The sequence below is a fragment of the Serinus canaria genome, chromosome W (genome assembly GCF_022539315.1).
Source record: "Serinus canaria isolate serCan28SL12 chromosome W, serCan2020, whole genome shotgun sequence".
Classification (NCBI taxonomy): domain Eukaryota; kingdom Metazoa; phylum Chordata; class Aves; order Passeriformes; family Fringillidae; genus Serinus; species Serinus canaria.
In genome coordinates, this window is record NC_066342.1 from 17,561,287 (window position 1) to 17,574,133 (window position 12,847).

At 41.0% G+C, this 12,847-nt stretch overlaps 2 protein-coding genes and 1 long non-coding RNA gene across 4 annotated transcripts in view; 2 read left to right on the plus strand and 1 right to left on the minus strand.

Annotated features, from left to right (window-relative positions):
• The window catches only part of LOC108962568 (CBP80/20-dependent translation initiation factor-like), a 392,204-nt gene that overhangs the window by 180,475 nt on the left and 198,882 nt on the right, over positions 1-12,847 (plus strand). For both annotated transcript variants that reach the window (XM_050986366.1, XM_050986368.1), the window contains one exon: positions 5,053-5,129. In XM_050986366.1, the coding sequence (XP_050842323.1) occupies positions 5,053-5,129 (77 nt within the window). The remainder of the gene's footprint in view (positions 1-5,052; positions 5,130-12,847) is intronic.
• Positions 6,002-12,847, minus strand: part of LOC127060980 (uncharacterized) — a 225,449-nt gene continuing 218,603 nt past the window's right edge. The window contains exon 2 of the mRNA XM_050986441.1: positions 6,002-8,086. Within this exon, the coding sequence (XP_050842398.1) occupies positions 6,040-6,942 (903 nt within the window). The 5' untranslated portion in view covers positions 6,943-8,086 and the 3' untranslated portion in view covers positions 6,002-6,039. The remainder of the gene's footprint in view (positions 8,087-12,847) is intronic.
• LOC108963812 (uncharacterized) lies at positions 8,080-10,200 on the plus strand. Its single transcript, XR_001992463.2, has 2 exons — positions 8,080-9,684; positions 9,901-10,200. It is a non-coding gene; the product is annotated as an uncharacterized LOC108963812 (long non-coding RNA).

Consider the following 12,847-nt stretch of genomic DNA (forward strand, 5'->3'; position numbering starts at 1 on the left):
AACATTTTTTTGTTCATAACAGTTTCCAAGGCTTTATAACTCTTATTGCGTTTTCCTCGCCTCTGGAAGCTGCTTGAATTATAAATTGGACAGTTTGTGCCCAGGTATTAAAGTCAAAGGCAGCTTCATTAGTTGTGCCCAATCCGTGGCTTTTAGCCCACGTTATTAATGCTAATAATGCTTTTCCATCATAATCTGCCTCCCATTCCTCAAGAAGTCTCCATACCTTGAGTACTGGGTGATGTCACATAGACACAAAGCCCCCCATGTCTTCGGTGGGGTTCTCCTTCTATTTTCAGCTTCTCCGGTTTTTTGTTTCATACAGCCCTTTGGCTGTGATTTTTTGCAGGTTTCCGCTGCAGGGTGGGCTCTCCTCACCTCTGTTTTTTTCCAGCTTTTCGCTGTGGGGACAAGCTCTGCAGGCACTGTCCTCTGGCTCCCTCCACTCTGCCCACGGGTAAATGATTGTTCTGCCTCACAATCAGGTAACACACCTGTTACCCCGGTGGTTGAGAGTCAGAGACAGACACCACAAAACATTGGTTGGTCATCAGCAAACTGCGTATTTTCTTGTTCAGAGCTTTCTCTTATAGGCAGTTCAAAACTCCAGCGTCTAGACAGCTTATTGGTCTGATCTTTACGCCCCCCAGGTCCTGGACCAGTGATAGGCTTGCACCTTAAGGAACGATGTTATTGGGTGAAGCCCCTGTCAGTCAGCCATGGGGTCGGTTTATGGAACCGTGCTAGGTTTCTTATTTATAACCAGACTAATGCCCAGTACAAGCCAGTTTGTACTGTGATATTATGTGACAATAGATCACCTTTGGGGTTCCTTCCAACCCAAACCATTCTACGATTCTATCATTCGGTTCCTTCCAATCCAAACCATTCTACAATTCTATTATTCTATCCATTACCATCACCAGTAAAAGAGGCAAAGCTGGTGCCTTCCTTTTACTTCTTCAGCTGATGCTGATGCAGAGGAGGCATGAAAAAAATAATAAAGCTCCTGCTTGTAGCAGGGTATCTTTAAAACCAAACATTTCCCTCCTCTGGTCCTGCCCCTTTTCCTTGTGTCCATCCTAGGCCAGTACCCCACAGCTTTGGTGGGAAGGCTCAGGAGAGGGATGTTGCTGGGGAGGGGCAGGTATTGGTGAGAGAAGAGGTGGAAGGCTCTTGGTTGCTGTAGATTGCCAATGAGATCTTGAGAGCTTTTTATTTCTTCTTTCATTAAACTTTGATGTAAATGGGTCTGGGGCAACAAAGAGGCAGTTGCCAACTTTCTGCATTCTGTCAGTCAAGTGGACTGGGTTGAGGGCTGAATAGAAGCCTTCATTAGGAAGGTAAAGCTCAAAAAGTGTGCACATGGGCTTCAAAACTGCTTCCCTTTACTGTCTTTTTGCAGCAATTCCAGTAGATGGCAGATCTCCCTTGGTGTATGTTAGCTGCCCATATGACAGTTACCTAAGCTTCACAATCACATCACCTTCCCTTCTCCAAGAGCTGAATATGCACATCACAACACAGCTGATCTCTAGGGGTCTGGCCCAGAGAGCAGACCAGTCCCAAACACCCCTTCATTTCAAGAGCTATTGGCCTTTTTTTTGTTAAAGTACACATTTATTATTTAAACTTGAATATATATGCATTACAAGTCCCATGGGCTTCTCAGGTTCTGCTCCAAGTTTTCCCACCATGTAAACTGCAGAATGTTTAGCTCCAAAATTGAAAATTACCCCTATTAGCAATCCTTCATGAGACCATAGTCTCATTGTTCTTTGCTTTTCCCACACCCCTCGCTTCCAGAACTGGTAGCACTGAAATGTTGGTTTGTTATGTTCTCCAGCCACCTGTGAATAAATATCAAAATAAAACCTATGTGGGAAAGAGACCAAATGTGATTTTGTTTCCCATTGAGAAATTGCAAACCTGCCTATGAAAACCATGAACACCTGGGCTTGATGGTGTCTTCTGGCCCAAGCAGGTGATGCCTTAAGTGTTAGCTTTCATATTTTCCAGATTCTGTATGGCATTAGTATATAACTCTGAACTTCATATAAAGTGTTAGCAAATTGTCTTCACAGTTTAGTTAGACGAAACAATCCTTTTGCAGCCCGAGAACCAAGGACGCCATTGCAGCTTCAGGCCCAAAAAGTATAAACAACAGTGAATTGAGGAGAGCAATCTGGGAGGATGGAACTTCATAACCTGAAGCTGTAACTGGACAGTTAACTCCAATATGTAAATGGACCAAAACTTATAAAAGTGTGAAAAGGTGTGACCTGTCATCCATCTTGGGTATAGCTTTGACCAGGCTCTTTTACTGCCCAAGGTGTATTCTTTGAAGGCCTTTTTAATAAATGCCTACTTTATTCCTTTAACACTGTCTAGCCTCTGTTCTAGGTAGCCTCTCAAGGCATCACAGAGCAACAACCATCCCTTTTGTGTAGGTCTTCTTGTAGACTCATTACAGAGCACAGAGTGGTCTGTATCTTGGATAAATTAAGCTCCTCCTATTCATTCAGGGAAAATAAGTGATTGGGAAAATAAGTGATGAGGAAAACAAACCACAGCCCTCAGCAATGAAGAAGGTTCAGTATTATTCTAAGCTATTAGGCATCAAAGATACCACCCAGAACTATCCATGAAGTGTTTGGCTGCAAGAGAAGCCTAAGTCGGACCTGGTTAGCTAGGGAATAGCCCAATCACAGCCCTGTGAGGGCAAGTTGCCAGATTTCCCTACTCCTTATCTGCCTCTTACTAGTTAAAGATGGGCTATCTTTCAGTGGTGAGTTGAGCTCTAGGGAGCATGAGGAGAGCTCTTTCTGGTGCTGGTTACAGGGATGTGAGCAGAGGACCACAGAAAAACATGCCATCTCTGAGCAGATCCTTGTTGGATGAGCAGATCTGCAGGAAAGATCAGACAACTTCATGTAATGATGACCCTTGCACGATTGCTATGAGGGATCATGTAGGATGCTGTGGCTGGTGTGGCACCTCTGTGTGTTAAGGGTCCTTTAGTGAGAGAGAAGGATAAATTGGTCACTGAGACTGGGTACTACTCTTGAACATGCTTTCTAATGCCTGTGCTAAACTGTATGACCATGGTGCATCTGATTTTCTCTGAAAGAGTTAAAAGTGAAGAAGAAAATTAAAAGGGAAACTACCTTTTCAGGAAACACACTGCAGCCAAATCAAGGTTCAAATGGGGACATGCAAGCCAGCATCAGGACTTACCAAAGGGCTCAGTGAGTTCTTCATTGTTTGAAGTCTTGAAGAGTGAAGGTCTCCAAAGCGGAAGGCTCCAGCTGCTGTGGGAGCTGTAGGGTTGCTGCTGCAGCAGTTTCTCCAGGTTCTTTGCAGATGGTCAGAAAGGATGGTCATAATAAATCTTGTTGGTCTTAGACTTGGGGATGCCTTCTCTAGTCTGCAAGGCTAAATTCATTACCACCCCAGCAACTTTTCTTCTCCATTCCATCTTCCACCAGAGAAACTCAAAATATTATCTCAGTAACTGTTGCTAAAATTACCTGTCATCTTTAAAGGCTTTTCATGCAAAGAAAGAGGCACTTTTTTTTGAAGTCAGTGAATTATTTTGTCATGCCGATCGGACAAAGCTTCTGCTCAATGAGATGTATCTCCACCCAGTCCTTGCCTTTGCCCATACTGCTCCTTCATGGCCCTTTGTGCATGGTGGTTCACCAGCAGTGTCTGGAGCTCAAAGGCTAAGATAGATTGAAATGGAAATAAAAGGAGTGACTTTTACAGGACTTTTATTGCCATCTGGGGAAGTACAATACTGCATAAATAAAATTATTTATGGCTATAACAGCTCTGTAGTCAATGAAAAATAGAAAATACTTTGCACTTACATAGTGCCTTTCATCTAGGAACCTCTGAGCTCTTTGATCACATTACCAAAGCCTCACCCTGTTCATAGTAAGGTAATAAATAGAGCATCCCTTTGTCACCGTTGAGTCAGGAATAGGAGTGAAGGCGACACATAGGCTCTAGGTCTCTTCAGAAGGCTAATCTGAGTTTATTAGAAACCCATTCTTTTATACACTGTTCCAATACAGGTTGACCTGATTGGTCATTTAATTAACACCCCTCACACCATTGGCTAATTAAGAAGACACCCTTTGGTAAACATCTTATGAGAAAACAACTGTTCAAAACACCAGCTGCAAGATTGTTTTAATTCTTTCTCTTAACTTCTCACAGCTTTTCCCAGAATGATGCCTGGGAAAGTTATCTGTTTCTCTCTCTTTGACTAAACTGTCACATGTACATCCCTCTAATCAGATAAACATACCAAGTCAGAGCACCTTCAGTGGAGAAGAGAGCAAGACAGCAGCTTGAGTTACACACAGCTCTTAGACTGTCTTGGCTTGGGCAAATAATTTAACATCCTTATAATCTCAGTTGTTTCCAGTAAGGTGGATGCTGCCCTTTTGTTCCTCAGGGGTGGGATGTGTTGACTAGCTCACACTGGGCAGGCTCATTGAGATGCTTGTGATGTGGTTGTTGACTTACTAATGGCTTGGGAGCATAGCCCCAACAGACCTGCCAGTTGTACCTCCTGTTGGCTTACTCTGATATCCTCAAAAGGCTGCTGAGCATCATCCCTTTACAGAAATTTGTACAGCTGGGTTTTAGATAAATATACAAATGAAACAGCCCAGTGAAAGTGGGTGGTTTAGGTGCACCAGTGTCAGTAGTGTCAGGTGTGAAGTGGGTGAATTCCCTCTCAATGGTGTGTGTTGGGATCCATCCATCCATGGCCCAGCTATTTGCTCCATGTAGTTTCTCCCACACAGAAACTGCAGATAACTTCATCTGCTCATTGCAACAGCCCTGAGAGGGTACAAGTCTGTGGATTTCCCGTCCTGCTTCAATAGTGTCTGAGATGTTGTAAGGAGGTTTGGATAGCAACTGTTTCTTTTGTCACATTCACATGTTGATTATACAGCTCTGTCTCACTCTGACCCCTTCCATATTGATGCCTCCTGTCTCTTGAAACTGATCACTGCTTTTCTCTCTGTTTTACAGGGTTACAATTCGTTGCCTCATGAAGCTGAAGTTGTGCACACCAAAAAACTGTTCAGAAGGAGGAGAAATGAACGGAGGTAGATGAAACATCTTAAATGTTTTGGTTTTTTTTCTTTTTAATCTACTCTTTGTTGCACATCTTCTCCCATTGTCTCATGGAGTGTCTTTGGACAATACTGCTCTTTAGCAGCTGCCAGCATTGGGTGAATGCATAAACCCTTATTTGAACACCAATGTCTTGAAAATACAGTCTGTCCATCCCCCTGGTTTGTCTGGGTTATGTCCTATTGTTAGCGTTCAGAAACACATAATCACAAGAAATGATTATATGCAGGTGCTTTTATTGAAGAGCTCTGGGTGTCAGGGGTACAAACACAAATCTGACTCCGACATGGGTTCGGGATGAACGTGTTTTTATATTCTACCATTATATAACTTTCATGTAATTATTAAACTTATATTGTTCTAGTGTACACATAGATTTCAGCCAAGTATAGCCCCCCTTAGATTTCCAACATAGTTTCTCATGATTCTTCTTATGATTATACAATAATTATATTTAATTACTAAACAATCATCACTTTTAACAATTATATAATTTATCATACTACTTATGCAGGTGCAACACAAAGCCTAACATTTCAGAGTCTATTTTAACATTTTCCCAGGACCCCACCATCATTCTCCCCCCTTTGAAAGCATTTTCACTTCACTATAGGTGTAAATGTTTTCACTTGATACAGTCCTTTACTTCTCAATTTATGTTTGATGTTCTTCAAATCCAGGGTTGATGCAAACGTTGTCATGGATGCTATCACGGGCTGGAGAACCAGAAGAGAGTGGGCGTGGATCTCGTGTCAGTGCCTTTATTATTTTCTGGTTCCAGGACGTTTTCTTCTGTATCTCTCCCTTAAAGATGCTGTAAACTGACCAAATTGCTAAGAATACAATTAGTAAGATTATCACACTCTCAATGATAGATTTAATCTATGAACTCACATTCCACCCTAACCCTTTAAAGATTTTTCCTAACCAGCTTGTAGTCAAATCCTTTTGCTCTTCTTGTGCTTCATGCTCTATTTGTTTCAACTGATTGATGTCATATTCTACATCTGCAGCTACATTTGGGATGTGAACGCAGCAATGATCAACTCGTCCCTTTAAAAGTCCACCTACTCCGTGCTCTTTCAGGAGTAACAAATCTAAGGCTAATGGATTTTGTAAAGTCATCTTTGTGGTGGCTTGTAATTGTACGTTTAATTCTTTAAATCCTTCCTGGGTGACTCTTGCCAGTCTATCTACCTGACCTGTAAGTTTGTACAGCATCTCTCTACTCTGATAGTTTGCTATAGGACCAAGCAAACACTCTAGGGCCCACTCAAATTTCACTCCACTAGAGGGTTCTTGCCAAGTGTCATCTGGATTTTCATTGTCTAGAACTTCTCGTCTTGCTCTTATCTGCAGAAGTTCATGTTTTCCATTAAATGGGGACTTTTTCCAAATTGGACATAAGGTTGGGAGGCCCAAAGTAATTTCCTTTACTTTCCCATCTATAGGCAGATGTGTTGTCCAGGTACCATCGCTTGTTGCCCATACAAATTGTCCTGGACTTTTAATTGTACTCCTGGTACATCCTACAACTACTTTAGAATTAATTTTGCCTTGTTTATATTTGATCCCTCTGCAAGCACATCCAATCTGTAGGGCTATTGCCAGGGGTGGCATCTGTTTTATCTCTGCATTATCAGAAGTGCAGTCATAAGTTTTATTGCATGCCCACCAACTTACTTTGTCTGCCCACGTTCTGCTCCTAGTGGCAGTGTATGTTACTGCTGGATCTGTTTCATTCTCGGAGCCTTCCCACTTAATACACCAAGGGGTGTTTGCCATATATTGGAATTTTTGAAGTATACTCACAGACCACGCACTGTGCCAAGGCTCTATCTGATCTTTCTGATCATCGGCCTCACACTTCCATACCAGAGTGGTTTCTGTAACATTTTCTATAATCTTTTATAGTGTGGCAAATAGCATTGCCATTGTGTGATGCCTCCTGACTGTCCCATAGGGGTTCCTAGTATGCCATCACTTAGAATACAGTCTTTCTGGCTCATAGGTCTCATCCATGTTCCTATTTTCTCCTAAGTTTCTTTGACTACTTGCCTCGACTCGGGTACCTGTTTGCATGCAATTGTTTTGTTCTTTTGTATTTCAGGTAGTTTTGATGTTATGATTCCCCAATTTACTGGGTCTCCTGCTGCCTTTGGTGTTGGCAGACAGGCAGTTATTCTACTGGTGTTTTGCATTTCGGCAAAATCTTTGACTAATCCAATCATTACATTCTCAGCCCGAACTGCATTAGAAATTTTTATCACCTGTGTTTCTGCTTGTACCTCTCCCTTCATTCTAGAATGAAGAGTGGTTAGTTGATCTTTTTGCATTCCACATCCCAAAGACATTAATGACCATAACACTGGCACAATTACTAATAGCATTCTCAAAGTAATTAAACACTTCTTATCTGCAGTCTTGGTTCCACAGTTTACATAGTCCATGATCCAGGATGGACTTTCTTCACTTGGGTATAGTGAATCCAGGGGTCCACGCCGGCTACTTTGACTGCTGTAAAGGTGGTCAGCAGTACCTGATAGGGTCCACTCTACTTTTCTTTCAGCGGTTCTTCGTTCCAGTTTTTAATGTACACCTTGTCTCCTGGATGTATGTTATGAACTGGATTCTCGAGAGTTATTGGTCTATTCCACACAAGGATGCTCCAGAGCCAAGCTAAAGTTTTCCCAAGAGACAGAACATAATTATACACTTCCTGCTTTCCTGTGATGTATATATTAGGGTTAGGCTCAGGAGATTCATATGGTTTCCCATACAATATCTCATAAGGACTGACTGACATCCCGCTCCTAGGTTTTATCCTAATCCTCAACAGTGCTATTGGCAAAGCCTGGGGCCACTGCAGCTTGGCTTCTTGGCATATTTTACTGATTTGCCTTTTTAGTGTCTGATTCATCTTCTCTACCTGTCCACTTGACTGGGGTCTCCACGGTGTGTGGAGGTCCCAAGTTATCCCCAGCAATCTACTTACCTCTTTTACTACTGTAGCTATGAAATGGGGCCCCCTATCTGATGATACCCCTATGGGTACCCCAAACCTGGGAATAATTTCCTGTAGTAACCATTTAACTGTTTCCTTTGCTTGGTTTGTGCGACAGGGAAGGGCTTCTGGCCATCCAGAAAATGTGTCAACCCCTACTAACATATATTTGTATCCTCGAATTCTTGGCAATTCTACAAAATCTACCTGCCAATAGTCTCCTGGCTCTATTCCTATCCAAATTCTTCCTAGCTGTGCCTGTCGCCTAGCCACTGGGTTGTTTTTTCAAGCAGATATCACATTTTGACAAGCCAGACAAGATGGCATAAAGCATTTCCAGTTACATCACCATCTGGATCCCACCCCATGTGTCCATAACTATGTTAATCATATATGAACTGAGTGCCAAAGTTCCTTTTATGCTCAGAGAGGATGTGGTCAGTGGAGTTTGGAGGATGGTTCACCCCAACACATAAAAAATTAGCCTAGCCATCGTATAAGAACAGGTTTCCTTGATTTATTTTGTCTTTCCATGTTGACCAGAACCAAGGAAGTGTGAAAACCGAAGAGCTGTGGGAGGAGTTGAGCCAAAACATCATGCACCAGAGGAAGCGCTGGGACAGGGATTTGTTTCTGGGGTCTTTTCAGTGAGAACAAAGACTTGAAACTGGGCATCCCATTTCTCCCTATTACGTTAGGGGTCATTGGTCGGAGACAGAAATGACACAGACTCGCCGAGGGTCCTCAACAAACAGCCAAGAGTTTATTATGGCAGCCCCTTTTATAGGGGATTCAAAATTCCCTGGCCTGGACAACTGATTGGTCAGAATCTCTGCACTGCCCACAACTCTGGCCAGTGATGTGTCTACATTTATGGTTGCATGGGACTGGCTGAGGTCTCTGAGTTTAAATCCTTCCTATCATTGCTTACCCAGGGACTTGTTTTATTTCTAGGCTGGTCGAATTTGGAGGTCTGCTATGACCAAATTCATCTGGCAGCTACAGACTAGCTGCACTGTGACAATTCCCCCTTTGTGTTTGTCCTAGGGTGACTGTTATCCCCATTCGTGTGTATGTAATTTATGCTGGATATTATGTTCTGTGCCTTTAAGACTGGCAGAGTGAGAGTTTTGTTTTGGGCCTCTTATCAGCCACTGGCGGGACATACAGATAGCCCCAGGGCATGTTGCGGCTTTTTTTGCTTTTTGCCCTGCTTTTTGCTTTCGCTCTTGCTTCTGCTTCGCTTCTGCTTCGCTTCTGCTTTGCTTGCTCTTGCTGTTTTCCCCCCTTCTCATTAGTTACTTTAGCTAAACAGTCCAAATTCCTTTCTGGACTGCTCCCCCCACCCCGTTGGACCTGCTGACTGCTCCGGACTGGTATTTAGAACACGGAGAGAGAGGTTACATCTTGTGACTGCAGCAGCTGCCTCAGCGCCGGAGGGACTGATAACAGAGCAAACCCCCAGGAGAGACTTTTCTGAATTTGTCATCTTTCTCAGAGCAGTGGAAGAGTGGTGTCATCCGGTATTGTTCATTTTGTGTGCTGGGGCGTGCTGAGCTTGTCAAATAAACAGGTTCTTTCCACCTCTCTCCGAGGAATTCTTCCCGAACCAGTTGGGGGAGGGGCCGTGGGGGTTTGCTTTTGGAGAAGCCCTTTTTGGGGATTCTCTCCCAAATTTGCCCTAAACCAGGACAGCGTTTTATTAAAAAAATAAAATTGTTCTTTGTCTTCCTTTGCAGGCACCTCGCAGTTAGGATGACAAAGATAACACGATGACACAGATAATAAATCTAGTTGGAATAAGACTTCCCACTCAACTCAACAAGCCTAGTCTCCCTCAGACAGTGATGTATTTCATGTATCATTGGATTTGTGACATTCACATTCAGGAGCTGTTAAAGGGGATTACCAGAAATACAAGTTTTTAAGATGGCATGCTGCAGGCTCATTACTGAGAAGATACAATTTTACAACTTAACACTACAAACCATAAACAATTCAATTCAAAACCTTTTCAATTAAAAGCACACATCTTTTTACTGATGTCTTCTTTAATATTTGAGTCTTGGAGTTCGAGTAAGGTGATGGGGAAATTGTGTTACTATTGAGCATCTTCTACTTCCGACAAGCTGTTGGCTTGCTATGTTATGTTGTGAATTTATTGAAAAATATGAGGAGAACAGAGAGCACCCACTTTTGAGGGGGTGCATATCCGCCCCACACTTCTCCCCTTTTCTTTGTTTTAACAACTATAACAGGAACAAAACGTGGATCTTTGAACAAAATTAATAAGGTGAAACTTATAACTGCCTATATGCTTTCCCATCACCCAGGGTCTGCCATCACTGAAGAGCCTCCTTTTTACAATGAGGACTTGGAAGCCCTCTTCCGAACCAGGCCTCCGTATTTATCTCAAAGGAAAGGGGTTCAGCTTCTGCAAAGCCAAATCAGCTAGTCAAAGTCACTTGCTTTCATCTTTAGCTCGGAAATACCTAGGTTTGATACTTTTCCTGCCAGTTAAGGCCATAGCCTGGCCAGGACTAAGACCTAGACTGGGTGGAGCTTCCCTATCATATCTTTAAAAGAAATCTTTCAGTAATAACTCATAGAACAGCTGGCTTTGTCATCTATCCTTAGGTAAATAATTAATGATACTATAAAGAACTTAGAAATAGCAATATACATATAGATATACAACTCTTTTGAAAGTCCTATTTGCCTTTTTGTTGCAAACAAACCAATTTGAAACTATAAAAGGAAACATCTTTACAGGTCATATTGTGGTATACGATTAAAAGTGACACATACTTGTGTTTGTAATGTCCTTAAAATACGATTTTTGAGGTCTTTTGAATAAAGTCATAAGTAAATTGTCATTCTAAGAATCTCATAGATGATGTAAGGTGTATATGTGAAGTTTTCGTATTTCTTTTGTGAAGGCTTCTTCGCTTGGTTGTGATTTTTGCTTATTATTTGATGGGTAGATACAATATTGATAACATTATTCAGTTGCATTTGCAGAATTGCTTTGTAAAGTCACAATACTAAAACCAGTGTAAAATTAGTTGGGTTGTGTTGAGTTGTTAGTGGGTCTTGGGTCTTCAAAGAGACAGAAGCAGTTGTTGGTTGTTGTAAAGTTGTTTATTGCATGAATACATCAGTCTCAAAGGCAAAGAGTTCAAAGTATTAAAGTCCATGTTAAAAGCTTTCTGGCAGAGAGTCCCCATGTTCTGAGCAGAAACAGCAGCAGCAGCAGCTCCCACACCATTTTTCTTCTTCCTCCCTTGCACCCCAGTACAGGGGGATTTTATTCATAAATCATCCAACCAGATAAAATCATGATTCTAAAACATTCTTCCTAAACCTATCCAAGCTTGATTCTGTGTGTGAAAGTAGTGTCAGTTCTTACACAAAATCTACGCATATAGTTCTATCTGTTCATGCAAATAGTTCTATCTGTTCTATCTAGAAATGCAAGCAATGTTTTGCTATGTTTCTATGTCTGGAGATAAGGTAATTTGTGAAAGGTAACACTACTGAACTTTAAACTAGGCTTTAGGGCATTTACTTGCTAACACAGTCTCTTAAGGAACTTAAGATATATTTCTACTTACTTAAAACTACAACTTACACTCTTACTTCATGTCTATGTGACAATATATTTCAGTTTCTCTAAAAGTTCTAATTCAATCCCTGTATTCCTTTCTCTCTCCAAGGGACTCAGAGAGGCTATTTCATGCATTCCAACAGGGTTGTTTGTTTCTATAAATATAGATCATTTATAGTATTACAGAACAGAGAAAACAAAGGTGAATAATTTTGATATCTAAGAACACTTATAAAGTTGTTTCTTGAGGTTGGAAGGAATTAAGTTACTCACACAGTTATTGTACTATTATTAGATTAAAAATGCCAATCACTTGTTTTTAAAATTTTAAAAGTTTAATAGTAATAAAATGGTTATAAAATAGTAATATAATTAGAGTAATAAAAATGTGAACAATTGGGATTAGGACAATACAAGAAAATAGAAACAAAGAGTTACGGATGTCAGGGTACCTCTTTCTGGGCAACATAAGCCCAAAAAAGGACACATGTTAACAGAGGATTAACCCTTAAAAACAATAACCTGTTGCATATTTATATATCTCATACATGATGCATCACTCCCATTCAAACAAAGGATTCTGTCTGGTCAGTGTCAACTTCTTCCTCTTAATCCTGACGGCATCTTCATGGCTGAGCGAGGCAGGAAGAAGTTAGTTTCTTCTTATCAGAGAGCAATAAATTCTTTTCTCTGAAAGATTTAGGTGTCCTGTGGCTGCTATCTGGTGTGAGTACCTCATTCCTGTCTTAAAAAAATATCTCACATACATTGTTCCTATTTTAATATTATGTTATAACCTAAACTATATTTAACACACTACTTAAAGGAAATTAATGCAGCATAACTTCCTAACACATATAATATTCATTTTAATATTTGTGAAAAGCCAATCATAAAATACGCATTTTTCACATTAGTATACTTAACATATCTTAAAGGCAGTAGTGTAAATGAGCTTTATCCTTTTGTTAGGAGTTTTGTAATTGAGTTTGAGTTAGTGAAAATTTAAAACAGGAAGATGAGAATTTATTGTATACATGGGCTAATTAACAATTTCAGTAAAACATGTTTATTTGGGA